General features: G+C 33.0%; 1 protein-coding gene across 4 annotated transcripts in view; it reads left to right on the top strand.

The window, feature by feature from the left end:
• The window catches only part of EPHA5 (EPH receptor A5), a 334884-nt gene that overhangs the window by 16569 nt on the left and 301506 nt on the right, over positions 1 to 16809 (top strand). For all 4 annotated transcript variants that reach the window (XM_011360645.1, XM_011360643.1, XM_011360644.1 and 1 more), the window contains exon 2: positions 11136 to 11200. In XM_011360645.1, the coding sequence (XP_011358947.1) occupies positions 11136 to 11200 (65 nt within the window). The remainder of the gene's footprint in view (positions 1 to 11135; positions 11201 to 16809) is intronic.

The raw sequence follows: 16809 nt of genomic DNA, 5'->3' as shown, positions 1-16809 counted from the left end.
AAAAACAGATGACACGTATATATGACTAACACTCAGAACATGTTTTCTGTGAATCTCAAAAAAGAGACTATGAAAATGTTCTAAGGCTAAAGGTGATGTATATTATCAGATAACGCTATGCACAACAAAGAAATACAAAATGTTAGAGAGTATTGAAAACAAATATCAAAATGCAAAATTCTAAGTATGGTATGATATATAATCAGTGATAGAGCCATTGATATCAGAACTGATCCTCAAAGTGTATGCTTTGATTGCTATTTCCTCTTTACATTTCTAAATAATAAATAATATTAAATGCACTTTGAATGTGTTCATATATATCCCTAAGTGCCAAATGTTAATTCAGACAATTATACCCTAGGAGAGTCTGTCTCAGGGGATATAGAAGGATTATTTCATGAGTAATATAAATTCAAGCAAGCATTATTCTCAAGGCCATCGATTGGAAGGTTGAACAATCATCAAACTACTTCCTGTTTATTCACTGGTGTATCCCCAGGGCCTAGAACAGTTCTTGGTACTTAAAAAGATACTTAAATATTTGTTGAATAAATGAAATTTCATTCATTGTAAGTGTCATATTCCATAGAATTTGAATAGAAGTTAAGGCAGCAAATTAGACTTTTTCCTTAGTTGTTTATATCTTAGATAAGATTTGATTAGGTTGCAGATAATAAGAAAACCATTCCAGAGTAATTTAAAATGAAGAGACTATATAGGCATTTTTTTAATGTTTGAGAAAGAAGTTTCAGAGTAGATACCTGGTGGATTGGGTTCAGTGACATAATGATGTCAGGACAGGAATCATTGTGATTTTTTTGGCCTTACTCTCAAGTTTATTGCCTCATAGTTACAAGAAGGAAGACACATCTCCAAGCATACATCCAGCGCAATACAAGAAGAAGGGAAAGAGCCAAGAATCATGTCAGCTACATTCCTCCTTTAGCTAGGACAATGGAACTTTCCCAGAAACTGGCAAATAGATTTCTGTTTATAACTCATGGGCTAGATGTATATAACAAGGCCACCAGATTCAATGGAAACTAAGATAATAGAAGCATGATTATCATTATTTGCTAAGGCCAGTCATGAACCATTGTCTGGTGCTGAGCACATTGCCGCTCCAAACATGAGTAAGATTCTGATACCAAAGAAGGAGAATGATATGAGTAATTACTAGGTGTAAAATGGCATCTGCCTCAATGCCACAGAAAATTGAAAGTACTTTTATTTTATTTTACTTTATTTCCTTTTTTGCTTATAGTTTTTATACTTTGTAGAAAGAGAATCATCCAACTACTAATGTTATATTTTGACCAAAAATAGAAAGTTAGGCACCGAGTTAACCAGGCAAAAATTATTACTACTAGATCATCAGTCGTATACCCTGTTAAGATATATAATTCACTGTATTTTAATAGACTGACATAAAAATTATTTTCCTGCTGTCATGAATGCTTCTAGCTGTTTTGAGATGGATAATTAGAACTGGGTACTAAAGTGTTTTTGTTCAGCCACCTAAAATTTGAGGCACAATATTTGTTCATATTTCTGTCTCTGTTGCTTTATATTTTGATTAGTTGATGAGAAATCCTTATTCAAAGATTTCTTGTAATATATTTTTTTTCTTTTTCAAATAACAAAGAATCATTATGTTTACACCACAATTAATTTTTAACTAAACTTCAAGACTGAAATGAGAATAATGACTTAAATTGCCAGTAAAAAAAATGAGTCATTTCTCATTTTACAAAAGGTCTGCTTGGGCCACACAGTTGTTTTGCTCATTTTTGGAAATGTTACCACCTTACAATACCAACTGTGAATCTGTGCAAATTTCTGTCTGTTTTTAGTACACTTTTAGACCTAATCATCATTTATCCTAACCTGAAGTCTGGAGAGCTGATAATTATATAGTTGTTTTGCAATTTGTTATATTTTAATCAAACACTAAGGGTAATGAGGGACTGGGATAGGGATTCATACAAAACAAAGAATCAGCTTTGCATACATTTGACATTCAATTTTTCTGTGCTTTCTCACACCTAAGGACAATATATTTGGGCAAATGTATGCCTTCTTTTGCCCCAGTTAGCATGCCTTAAAGCATAATAATAGCAAAATTTAAAAAGTTACAGAAAACAGGATTCATCTTTGTTACTTACCCTTTTGCTTTCAGGAATCTTGTAACTTACTTAAATCTTGTTGGAAATTTGATACTAAACTGTGATTTCCCCAGGAAAACCACTGTATGCTCTGTTTAGATTAATATATCCGAAAATTTCCATCTTATACACAACACTATTATAACACAGTAGATACTGGCTTCTGTAACATACTATTCTCCATTCACTGATTTAATGAAAATCATTGATATATAGGAGTTATGGGTTTCAAAGGAGTGAACTTTTAGATTCAGAAAGTCCAACACTGGGGCAAGTGTGATAGAGAAGCAAGACAAAGAGCTCTGGAGTCAGGTGGACTTGCATTTAGATTTCAGTTAGGCGCTTATTAGCTCTGGGATCTTGGGCGACTACCCTGTTTCGCTTTTCTCAACTTTAATTTCTGTTTCTGTAAAATGGGTAAAACAATATACCAAAGGATCATTGTTAGGATTAAGTGATGCAATGTATATTTAAGTACAGACACATGTAATTACATTAGTCTGAATCACTGACATTACAAACATGAGAACTGAGGCTCAAAGTAAAATCACTTCCACATAACTCATATAGTAGCAAACCAGAACCATAGGACTAAAGAGCATTCTCTGTGCAGTGAACCATTCTCAAAAGGAATTGTGAATAAGCACATTTATTTCAAGTGTTGAAGGTTTGCCCTGTTTTGTAAGGAGTAGATTCATATATTATCTATTTACATTGTGGTATGGAACTGAGCAGATATTAAATGAGTGTATTGTGTTATATGATGATTTTCAAGACTGTTTTTTCATCTAATGCTGACTATTTTCTTTAAAATAAAGTAAATAGGTAAGATTTGACAAGTTTGATTACCACACCTAACAAGGTAGCCACTGAAAACCATCTGGCTTTTCTCTTTTTGTGCTATGTGTCCTGTGAATGTAGCCGACTGCTCATTAGTCATAATTTAGCTGTCAGTGGATTTCAGTGTTACCTTTGCCTAAATACTTCGTCTGGTCTAACCAGTGTATACTATTTTGAATTCCTCTTTGCCGCCTCTCTGAGTATACAATTTTACAGTATATTAACAGTTCAAATTTTTTAGTATACATTCTGATTGATTTTGCTTCTCTCATGGTGGTATGCTTCATAGTCTGAATATTCTACTGCTTAATTTTCAAAGAGCAGTGGCTAAAACTCCTTTGTTTATGATGATGGAGAATGTTTTGAAACAAAACGAAAAAGGACCAAAACAAAATGAACAAAGATGAAGTATTTTGAAGCAAAGGCAACCTTTCTTCACTGTCAATAATTAAGAGTCAGTAGAGAATGTATTGAATTCTGTGAGTAAAATTTGGAAGTGTCAAGACATGATGGAAAGAGAACAGGCTCTGGAATAAGAGTCTGGAGTTTGCCTTCAAATTCTGCCGTTTAGCAGTTGTATCAGTTAGGACGTCTTCCTCTGCAAATAATAGCACATCACTTCCCCATTGGATTAATCAACAAAATTGATTCCCCCTCCCCCCCCCCCCCCACATAACAGAAAATTCTAAGAGAGGCAAGTTTCAAATTTAGGTGGGTTAACAACTGTGTGGTATAATTTAGAACCAGATACTTCCCACCCCTTCACTCTTCCAACCTAAATCTGTATGCATTGCTATGCCACTGAGTTATTTGCTCTAGATGAGTGCATGAGTTCCGTAAAACATACCCATGCCTTCCAAGGCAGCCAGGAGTTTCCTCTTCTAATGTTTTCTTCTCAAAACCTCCCTTCCCTTACCCATTGCCTTCACAGCTCATCGAACAGAACTGAATCTATAGTAAGATCACATAATTGGAACTGAAATAAGTTCAGTCTTGCTGAATTGTGGAAAGAGAAGGAGAGAAAAGCCTGAATAAAACTGAAGAAGGAAATAAAGACCATTTCTGGAGGGGCTTATATTAAAAACAATAAGACAGCAACAAGATTTGAAGTAGGGGAATGACATGACCATACTGGTGGCTTAGAAAAATCTTTCTGGATACAATATTTCGAAGAAATTGACAGGGATCATGTCTCTCTACTGAGAAACCAGTTAGGCAATTTTTCAAGTGAAAAATTACGGCAAAGATTTGGCTGGACTGTTTATGTTGTGGAATGAAACAGAGCAGGCACTTCAGAGAGTTACATACATAATATAGTTAGAATCTGTGGGATTTGGTCAATGATTCAATGTGGGGATAAAGAAAGAAAAGGACAAAAGTGACTCAGATTTCTGAATAGAATACCTAATTTTAAAACATTGCATTTACTGAAATAAAAAACATGGTTTTTTTCCCCTTTATATGGGGAAGATAATTTATTCATTTGGGACAGGTTGAATTTGGTATGGGTGCATGTCATGAATGTGTCAATAACTAGCAGACAGTTTTACAAATTGATAGAAATTTCAGGCGAGAGAAATGGACTAGGTGTATGGATTTTGAAGGTCATTATGATAACATTATATGATAACTGGAGACTTGGAAGTTCACGAGCCTCTCTATAGGGTTCTCATATAGAGATAAATGCTAATATCACCCTTAAAACCAACCGCCCAATCAACAAATAAAAAGTAAATATACTTGTCATTCTCTATCCTAAATAATCTTATTTAATACAGATGGACTGGCTCCAAGACATTTGTTCTTTCAAAAATCTTCTATTTTTATTCCCATATTAAGTCCTATTCAGGAATCTTTGGTATAGAGTGAGAAGTGAAATCAGTCTACAAAAAGAGTATTGATCAAAGCCAAGGTTTCAAGGGTTGGCACAGGAAGAGTAGTTTATAATGAAAACAAGTAACCAAAGAGGTAGAAGAAAAGCACAGAAATGTGTTGTTGCTTAACATAAAAGATGAGAAAAAGTGTTTGTCCCTGGGAGTTGTGATCATATGCTGCCAAAGGATAAGACAGATTAGGAACTCAGAGCTACGTGATTGTCACAAATTTCCAGAACCAGTCTTCTAGGTTGTGAAATTTTTCTCAAGTAGTGTTCAGAGGCCATAATTCTTGTGCAAATAAAGTAAATTCATTCATGGTTAAGGTTTAGTTCATGACCTTTGGATGTTCAGGGAGATAGGTGATTATGATCAAGGTATGTTATGTCTAAACTTTAAATGAGGGACTTGGTTTGGGGAAACCATAAGCATGGCTTATGATCTGTCATAGATGCCTCAAGTAGTGATTCATGCTTCCTTCCTTCCTTGATTTCTCTGCTGGGCCTCTGAGAAGGATTGCAAACTATCAGTGTTCTGTTGAGCCTATAGGTTTGTTGACATGATTAAATGAAAGAACATGTATCAGTTGCCTAACAAAGTAACTGACACACAGTGTGCACTGAATAAGTTCTTTTTCCCATATTTTTTTCTTTTTTTCTAAGTTGTGCCCATGGATTTCTCAGAATTACAAAAGAAATGGATACTCTCCCATTCATTGTTTGTGGAAATACTGTTGGTTATAAACACTTGCCTTCAAGTGAAGGGATGTCAGAAATCTACATAACACCCCTAAACCTATAACATAATTTTTTACCAAATTGACAAATTTAATTTTACAATGGGAAACACATGTACTCTTTCCTTGTACTCATTTTGTCAACTGTTCCTTGTCTCCTGCAGCAGTTGTCAAATTATAAAATTTAGTCTGGAAGCAAGAACTCACATCTGTGCTGACTGAGACCATGGAGGCAGAAAAGCTGTATATCTGGGGTTTATTTCCATAGATTAGTAAAATGTGTGCTGTAATTGAATCCAGTAGCTTTTCTGATATTGTTAAATGGAAATCAATAAACAAGCATCCCTCAAAGTTCTGTATGCAATGGGACTTTGATTCAATGCCTATAGAGAAAGAGAATGCCATTATATCTGTTCCTATTCTAATTCTTCTCTCTTTATTCTGTGGTGGAGGTCCAACTACCCTTATAATTGTGTTTGTTTATTACTGTGAAGATCATGTGAAAAACGGAAATAATATATGAATAAGAATATGCCTTCAGTCTTTATTTTCATGTCATCAAGGATCACTCATTCTCTCAAGGCTTTTCCTACTGATGACGGTGGGATTGAGTGTCCTTGAACTGTCTTCCCACTCTTCAAATTCTCAAAACACACTCATCTCAATATGTTAATTTCCTAGAGAATCCAATAAATGTTTTTCAGGTTTTTGTTACTCATATTAGCAAGATGTTAAGGAGGAAACAATGGAGTCAAAGTGATACACAGAAAGTTATGACTATTTGGAAGATATAATCATTGACAATCATATTTAAATTATTAAAACAGATTAACCTTTAATTGTTAGAATGTGTGAAGTTGAAGACTTTGGAGTCTTTTTATGCATATCCTATCTTACTCATTATGTCTTCTTGCTCCCCTTGAATCCCAAGAACAACAACAACAAAAAAATGAGTTAGCAGCTCTCTGGCTTTTCTGAAAGCAAATTTCGAAAATGTTTTTCTCTGTTTTTTTTCAAGAAAGCATTACAATTATTAGTGTGTAATAATAAAAATAAAGCATACTTAAGATTAGTTTGGATTAGTTCTATTATAATCTGTTATTTGGTTGGGTAGATAGTTAACTGATTTTTACTTATTAGAAAATTCCTGTATTAGTCTTTGTTTTCCTATAGAACTTTAGAAAATTTGTAATAGACTACATATTAATTGACCTCTGTAGAGTTATTTCTCTTGGAGAATCTGTTTTCTTAATTACTGATTAGAATACCAACCAAGATGCCCATCTTCACTGTAATTATACAATGACTGAAGGAAAAAGACCTTGAAGGCTGTCTCTCAGTTTTATGGCGTGGCTTTATTTTAAAATATAAATAATGGAATAAAAACATTTTCTATATAATTTCTAATATCTAATTAATGTCTTCCAGAGTAACTGTGGTATCAAACATTTCCTCTAATTATATTCATTAGTGGCTTCTCCTGGACAAGTTTTAATTAAGTTGTACAATGAAGATCAATACTCATTGGTATTCATTGCAATTTACAACAAGCATATATACTGTTCAGAACAATTTAATTACTGTAATTGTTGCACAGAAGATACTTAATGACTGTGTTCCATTACTGTCAATTCCTTTTAAAAATAAATTTAGTAATGAAATTGAGAAATGAACATTTGAAAATTCACATTTACATAGACCCTAAGCTTCTGGATTTCATGAAACTAGTTTAAGTAGTGGGGGAAATGGAGGCATTAATAATAACTGTGGCAACAGGCAGGCCATTATGAACATCAAGAAATTATTAGAACATAAATAAGAACACCTGTAATCATAGTTATGTTGGTTATGTGAAAAATAATTTAAGAGTGTTGGGTAATAAGAACACTCTATCTTTTCCTTAAACAAGACTTCAATTTTTACTATTTCCATAAAATAGGAATGGCATTTTGAGTCATAAGGGATGCCTTCAAATATGCTAACTTCTGTTAATGACAAACATGATACTGATGTACAAAGATGTGAAAATAGAGATTTTCTGGTAGCATCATCGGTGTCAACCAGGGTTTGTCAACTTTGGCACTAGTGGACTTTGATCCGGATAATTCTTTCCTTAGGATGGGGGAGGGTTCGCTATGCATTGAGGGACGCTTAGCTGAATGCCTGGCTTCTTCCCATGAGATGCCAGTGACAAATACTCCACCCACCTCCAGTTTTTACAAAATTATTATTAAAGTATAGTTGACAAACTGTTATTTAGTTTTAGGTGTCCAACATAATGGTCCAACATGTATATATCTTACAAAATGATTGCCATCTCACCATCCAGTTTTGACAATGAAAAATGTCTCCAGACATTATCAAACATCCATACTGCTATATGTCAATTCAGAAACACTCTCCTGATCTGCCCACTGACCAAATGATTCACTTGTAAGACAAACAGCTATTCATCTGTTCTGAGCACTGGCTAGTTTCACAGGTATGATTCAAACAAAGTGTTCATTTAAGGAAACAATACAATTCTGGGTATTCAGTGTTTTTGGAGATAAGAATTGGGTGCTAATCAACTATTCAGTAATAATATCTTATATCTTACCGAGATTTAGAAAAAGAAAGATCAGAGTTGGGTTCCTGGCGAAGAAAGTTCCTGAAATATGTTTTGTAGAACAAATGAAGACTTAGCAATTCAGAAAGGGCAAAAGGCATTAGAGAGCTAAAACAGCATGTGTAAAACTTGGAGATATAAGACAGCTAGCTCTACGTCTCTGTATACATCTCTATATAGATAGATATGGAGATCTATATAAAAATTATACATTATCTATCGATCATCTATCTAATCATCTATCATCTATCTAATCCATTATCTATCTATGATTTTAGTTATTTTCCCTGAGGTACCAGGTCCCAATTTGCTCTGCATTATATGAACAAAATTATAATATATAATCTGCAAGTAATTACCTAAAACATCTAATTTTACTTTTTCTCTCAATTTCTAATTCAGTAATAGTGTATATAAATATGTTCTTTGCACTGTGAATTTTATGAAATCATCTGTTAGACAGTAGTGGGAAGCGACATACGTGTATTTCTATAAACCTCCTAATCTAGTTATTTGAAGAAAACTTTTGATAAGATCATCATGAGAAAGATAATATAAATTCTCATTGTGGTTATTTTTATGTGTTTAATAATGCATTTCAATACTGAGAATTCCCAATAAATTATATTAACAGCCAAGCTAGTATTTTGAGTTAATTCATTTACTTTTGTGCGCGCGCGCACACACACACACACACACACACACACACACACGTTCTAGGCCAAAAAAGAGTAAAAATAATAATTTAGATTAAAGTTAATTTATGTGATGGTAACTAAATTTTAGAAAGGTATCTGGAATTCTGTTTGTAAAACCGAATATTTCAAGATCCACATATTATTAAAAGGTCTACTGGGAATCCTGCATTTCTCATGGCAAGCTAGTTACAAATTCCTAGAATTCCGAAGCACATCAGTTTGCCACCACAGGATTAAGTTCAGTTTGACTGCCACTATAGTAGAAGACCTTTAGGTCACTGATTTGCTCTATTTTTTCTAGTCTACACAGATATACTGTTGCTCAATATCAAAGGTGAATCAAATGAATCATGAAGATGAATAAACATAACAATTTAGGTTCTGTACTCCCCTGGTATTTAGTCTTGTCTAGACACAGCCCCAGTGTCCCAGAAAAACCAAAATGAGGACAAGGACATTTAAGTTTCATATAGCCTTATTCCCATAGAAACCAGAAAAGCCAACAATAGAGTAAAAAGAAAATAGTATGGCCCTATCTAAAAAATTAGACTTAGTGGAATGTTTGGTGTATTTGCAAGGTCAATGGATAATGGAACAGTGTTTTCATTTATTTGTTTTTTTTTATTATTTTTGCTGTTTTAAACAGTAGTTTTACAGTTAGGTCAATTTTGTTTTAAAATAATTTCACAAATTATTTATTTTACTATTCCCTAAAGTCAAGGTGATGTGTGTAGGTTAAAGATGATATAATCATTATATAAGTAGACATTTATCAAGAGCTCAGTACTTGAGGGAAATAGACAAGTATACAAGTATATTGTATATGTATACATGTATGTGTATATGTGGTATTGAGTATATTTATTTTTATGTTACTAATATTTTAGACTGTTAACTTAGTGTTTAAATATGTTTGATGTTATATGAAATAAAATGATGAATAATAAGTGTTAAATGCACATAATTTCTATAGTGTATAGAAAATGTCTATTTCAATTATGATCATGATTTGTTATAGCAATTCTGTCTTGATTGGTTATAGCAATTCTGTCTTCTATTCCCTTATAAAAGTATTATAACACATTTCTCAGCCTATCAACTGTTATTACTTTAGTTTTCAGGGTTTAATACTTGCAGATGAAATCATCTCTTTAAAATTGCTGACATTTCAAGATACTGGCTTTCGAGTGTAGTTTAAGGAAGCTTGATACCTCTTCTTTAATTGTTTCTCTTTTGGATCCGTATGCCATGTACATTCAAAGTGGGTCAGCTGTGCCGTGAACCAGGTAGAGCCAGATAGGCATAATAGGTTGGAAAAGTAATGATCTGTGATCTATGTCTGTTTGATGACACAACACCCTTTTAGCTAATTTAATTTTGGGAGGATAGTAGGTGAACTCATTGAAACATAAACAACATGTGTGTATGTGATGTGGGTACACATGTGGGTACATACTGTGTGGCTTCCTTTTGTAGTGATATTCAGACTTCTATTTTGGAAGTTCCAAATATTTTAAGATATCTAAGTATAATTGATGTCTGTCTTTCAAATATGTAGCTGATATTTCTATAAGTAATACATTTGAGACTATGGTTATATATAAGTAGAAGATATCTTAGAAATGCAATGGAGACATAACTGTAATAACAACCCTAGTTTCCTTGGCTTGGTTAAGGGTGTGTAGATTTATTTCTTAATTGAATTTGCAGTTTGGATTTCAGATTTCAGTTAGTATCACAAAAAATATTACAGACTTGGGGATAGTTTATTGTTGTTTAATGTAAATTATTTGTTAATTGCTTCATAACAGCTTTAAGGAAGAAAATACAATATGTTCAGCCACAGTTTTATGGCTACAGTTTAATCTTAAGACTTAAGCCCTGAAAAAAAAGTGGAACGGTTCTTAATGTTTTCTGTGTACCTTTCTTTTTTTTTCTTCTTATTTTAATTCTTGTCCTTTATTCTTGTTTGACCAAAAAAAAAAAAAAAAATGGCTCTTAGAGTAATGACTTGTTTATACATTTTTGCTGTAATTGTTCTATAAATGTTAATTCAAAATCACATTCTCTTGCATAGAAATGTTTTCTTTATAACTCACATTCATTATAACCAATAGTTGATTATATAGCAAGATGCACTTTTAATAATACTATGAAAATATTGATGCATTTTTATGTATCTAACTCAGTAATGTGTTCTTTCTATTTCAGTGAATTTATTGGATTCCCGTACAGTCATGGGGGACCTAGGCTGGATTGCTTTCCCAAAAAATGGGGTAAGCCTTTATGAAATTTTCCCTACAACTTAAGTTACCTGAGTAGACATCACGTTAAATGTCACATATGGTTGAAAATTCACTGGACATATTGTTGAGAGAGAGGGATGTGTGTGTAATGAGGAGAGTGGAGACCTCACATTAGCTCTGACTGGGAAAAACAGGCAAATAGGGAAGGGATTTCAATGACTGAATAATAAATATATTATTATCTATCTTCTCCGAGTATTCTCCATAAAGAAATGTGAAAATGCCTTTGGTATTCAGGAGAGTTTTAGATTGAAGCAACCAACAAACTTTTAGAATTGGTTTATCTTAAAAGAGTAAAAACAACAACAGAAAGGATTTGCTGCTAATCTGCCCTTATCCGGGTTATATTGAAAAGGAAATAAAAGGTAAATGTCAGTCTGTGACCAGTATTGATTTTACACTGGGACCAATTTATTTTGTATTTCTTTATTACATTAAAGAATGAAAATATTATAAGAATTTTCTTTACATTTCATTGAGATTTAAAGTTTCTCAGATTGTTAGATCAGTCATCATTCAAAAATTTTCTTTCAATTTTTGAATTTTTCTTTATTGAAAACTTTCAGAAAAAAATGCTTCATTGGAAGATTTTATAAACAATAGTTTTTATTAGTAAATTTTTTTACTGGTATACATTAAAAATAAAGTCTGGGTGAAAATCAAGTAAGTCATTTTTTAACAATATGCATATTAATATATTTGTAATACTAACAATCTTAATAGCTTACATTTTCCTGAACTTTAGGCTTTAGGAATGAATATTTTATTATTTTATTTCTTTTTTTTCTCCCTTTTTAATTCCTCTTCCACCCTTGACCTATGGTTGTTGCCGTTTTTGTCCTGTTAACAACTGGATCTCTGAAGGCAGGGCATCTGCTCCCACACGCTTGCGACATGCACCCGGGGTCTGCCGCACCCGGGGCCTGGCACACTCGGGGCCTGGCACACTCGGGATATGGTCCATGGCTCCACCTGGAGCGCGAACCCAGGATTTTCTACTTGTAAAGCAGACGTGCTAACAACTAGACTATGAAGCCACCCCCTATTTTATTTCTTAAAACGATAAAAAGCATTACTCCAAATCTGGGCCTAAGAATTGAGCAAGTACTTAGGAAAAACATTTGCTTATCTCTTGTAGTCATGCACATGTTTCATACACGTCTTAGAATCAATCATTGCACCTGCGATCATTTTTTTATGCTTGTGAGCTCCTAGGCTTATTACAGTTATCTCATATCGACCACTTCTACAGTATTTCTAAACTTGGCTCATTTCCTGCCATGTAATAGAACTTTGATAATGTTTATTGGAAGGACAACTTATTTTACTGTGTTTTATTTATGAAATGGGGCATAAATTATGAGATATAGTTTTGCATAAAGATTAAATAAGTGGTACTGAGAGTAGAGCTTGGCACAGTGTTGGCACTCAGTAAACACCCTTTCTTTGACCTACTGTATTTTGATTTTCTCATACTAAGAGATGTACCAGTCCATCAGATTTTTTGTTTGTTTTTGTCTGTAAGTATATTTGTATGAATTCATTGTGAGCATTTAAAATTGGGAGACTTTATATAAAATCTAAATTTCTAGCTTTTCTGTTTAGTTAGAAGTTTCAGAAAGCCATAATTAGCAGTATTCCCCAAGAAACTTTTTCTTTTTTTCTGAACATATACAAAAGTGGTAGAAAGGTGACAGATAGTATTTGCTTAAGGTCATTCAGTTAGTTTGTGACCCAGCTGGAAAGAGCACTATGTACTATATTGTATTTAGCATATGTGGTATCATATTACTATTTCTAATTGTCTTGTTAGGGAAAACAATGCTCTTTCATGTACATAATTTCAATTAGTACTAACAATGACAATGTAAAAAGAGATACTTACTTCTTTTTGTAGAAGAGGAAAATGAGACTCCGTAAGAGTTAGTGACTTGCCCAAGGTTATACAGTTGTAGGAGACTGAGTCCATTTCAAATGTAGGTTTTTCAGAATACTGATTATTTTAAACAAGAGGTGAACTTTAGAGACATGAATAGGTTCTCGATGGTGCCAAGACTTCTAGATTATATAAAAAAGGGATTGGTGCTGAAGAGAAATTCACCTCAAAAAAAGTTTTAAATAAGCCAGAGTGGATCTCATTCTAGTCTAGCTAGATTATAAAGTATTTGAAAAAAAAAATATATACCACATAGGTGCTCAAATATATAAGTTACATTTGTTATATTGTGTATATAATATATCTAATTATATAATTAGATAAATAGAGTCATAGGTAGATAATTAAAAGGACGACTTGACTTTCAACTATATCTGTAATTTTTGAGAACTCTGTGACTCTCAGCTTTACTATCAGTTAAGTGGGGATGGATGGCTATTATATCATCTATCCTGTGGTGTTGCTTTTAGGATAAAATAAGATAATTAATTTGAATGTACCATGTGATCCCTAAACCACTAAAGAAATAGAAAAGATGATGGTTGATTAAAAAGCTGCTTCTGTATTGCTGTTTTCAAATATAACCAGAAAGCAACATTTAGATAGTTAAAAACAACAACTACTCATCTATCTTTTTGGTATTTGGCTATTAAATGAAGTAAATAAACTTTAAGAGTTTTCATGCCTCAACATCTAAATGTGGGACTCCATGCACTGTGCATAAAATCGAAAGGAGCGGTTGTAAACATTTTTTTTTTTTGTGGTTCGATAGTGCATATGATCTTATCATAGAATATCCCTCTATTTTTTATACCCAATTATGAGATTTTTGAAAATAACACTGTTCCATAACCATAAGAACTCCATTTCTGAAATTCTCCACCTTCTCTTTAAATGACAAATGTATAGTAGCAAATTCTACATCTGGACTTTAGAAAAAAGATAAGCAAAACCTATAAGAACATAAGTATTTTTTTTAGAAGTAGAAGTTATCTTGCATAAAAATCCCATTTTAATTAAAATGATGTAGGTAATTAGAAGAGATGAGTAAACCTCATAACAATGCATTTGTCCCAATTTTCTGATTGAATTGTATGGCTGAATAACAGTAGACCCAAAAGACTTTATTATAAGTATTTTCACATTTAGGCTTTCCTCTCTCTTTTTTTTTCCTACTCATAAACTGTCAATCTCATATCCGTAGCTTTACCACACTATCTGTATACACCCTCAAAATGTGTTTTGCTTCCTTCTAATTACATTAGAGTTATTTCAGTCACTTTCTGGAACATTTAATATTGATTAATCTATATAATCTAAGCAAGAATGTAAATAACCTTATTTCCTGAACATTTTTAGAAAGTGTTTTCAAGGCTTATTCATATGAGAATAAAATAATGGTTATGGTGTTTGTTTAGAGCAGATTATGCTCTTACATCTTAGAAATTCCACTGTTGCTCTTTACCTTCCCATATGGTGTTTTCACAAATGATCACAAGATATGCCTGCCTCTTTTGCTTTGGGGGAATCTGCCTCTTCCCCAATGAGGTCTCTGTACTTCCTGTAGCACGTAATGTGCAGGCCACCACGTTCCCCTGGGCATTACTTCTGAGTTGTATTACAAGCTTGGCTTTATTTTTGCTATCTTTTCTTCTTCCAGTCAAAGAGGATAAACATTTTGAGGTCTTTTCTTATGCTGATCTTAGGAACTATTAGGATCATTCATAATAATTTATTCATTTGAGAGAGATTTCAGAATATTGACTTAAATCATATTTGTACTAAAATAGAGACAGAGTAAGCTGCTGTCTGCCTGTGGGGAGAAAGAACAAGCAGTACTCCTAAATAGAAGACACTTGAAAAAGGAGTTGATGATGTTTCTTGTTGCATTGTCACTTTGTTCTATTTTCTTATTTCTTTTGAGTAAGAAAACCTGTGTATTTACTTTTGAAGTTGAAAATAACCCAAGTTCGTATTACCTAAAATGGACTGTGAATACTTTGTTATGTGGGTTCTTTTGAATCACCAAAGACTTAAACTGGATTTTCTGTTCTGAAGCTCTGATTTTGGCAAAAGTGTACGTGGAGATTTTGTATATGATTCTTTCTTCCCAAAATTAAAGGCAAAGAGTAAGGAGAAATAGTCAAAAATTCGAACACTACTGATCTTGTATTTTGATTATGATCAGAGTGAATTTTGCCAGAACATTACTTTGGCTTTTCTTTCTATTGAAGGAGGGGAAAGATAATGACAAGTATTGAGGCCCACACTGAGCATGGAAAGGCTAATAAAGATTAAAGTAATGCTGAAGTGGGTAAAAAAGAACACATTAGTGGATGTAGAAAAGCTCTTTATTTGGACAGTGATAGCAAATAATTCTAAAGGGAATGGATATTATACTATATAATGCAAATGCCAGTATAATGAAGAACAATTCTCTTTCAAAGTAGCTTTGTATTCATTATTTTTTGAAAAACAAAAGCACACTGAACTCATGAGGTAATTAAGATAAATAATTTAAGGAATTCAAGATAGTCATTAAGCATACACTAAAGTTTAGAAGAAGCACAATTTTGCATTTAGATTTCCTACATGGAAACTTAGCAATTATGATGAGAATTCTCTGAAATATCCAGCTCTGCTTTGGCATATGAGACAAATGTTGTATTTAGTCTTTCATATATGCAATGATATTGAATGAATTAGCAATAGTCACAGTGTATTCTTGCAAAGTAGGATTGAGACATGCAATTATTTGTTAGGTGTCACTCTCTCTATATATTTAAAGTCATTATAAAATAGTGCAAAAATTTTCTTCTTTAGAGGCTCTTAAAACCCTTTATCTACATTGTAGGGAAACTTATAAATAAAAACTGGAAAATGACTTTTATCCATGATATCTTCTTGTTAATCCCTTCTCCTAGACCCAACTGCAATTGACTAGCTAAAGACTTCGACCTTCAGATGGCAGTTTCAGTTCTACTTCTTCAGGAAAGTATGGCTCTAGGACTAACTGTTCCTTCCTGTTAGCAGATCATGCTGGGAAATCCTTCTTCTTCCCTCCAGCCCAAGCCCTATCTATTTTTTTCCTCAAGATTGCAATGTGTACAGCTATGATATTCATACTCATCACCTTATCTAACTTTCTACCCAAATGCTTAATTTTTCTGATCTGTTTCATTTTTTTTATGGATTTTTTATTGGTCTACATAACAAGCAAAGATCATAAATGAGAACAGAGGTCATTTTTAAAGCATCATATAGAAGTTGCTGTCACCTTTCCTATGATGTGAGACATCTGTGCATACACTTGCATCAAACAACTATTTCTTAATATAATTCCCACCTGTTTCATACTGGATTCTAATATATTCTTTTTCCTCATTATGCATATGGGGATTTCTTTCTCTGTCTAGATGTTTCTCTGCCAAATGATGTGAAATCTAGCCTAATATCCTTTTCCTTCTGAAAAAAATTCTCTGCTCTCATTGATATATGCACCAGTTTCCAGATGTGAACATAATGATTTTTTTTAAAAAAAATTCTCATCTTGCCATTAATTAATGAAGATGTTAAATAAAACTTGGTTTTGCAGAGGTCCTCAAGACCCAAAACCAAGTATTTTTCTGAGTGTTTTTTTTTT

Source organism: Pteropus vampyrus, unplaced genomic scaffold (assembly GCF_000151845.1).
Source record: "Pteropus vampyrus isolate Shadow unplaced genomic scaffold, Pvam_2.0 Scaffold57, whole genome shotgun sequence".
Taxonomy (NCBI): Eukaryota; Metazoa; Chordata; class Mammalia; order Chiroptera; family Pteropodidae; genus Pteropus; species Pteropus vampyrus.
The sequence above is the reverse complement of the archived record's forward strand: the minus strand, read 5'-3'. Positions and strand labels throughout refer to the sequence as shown.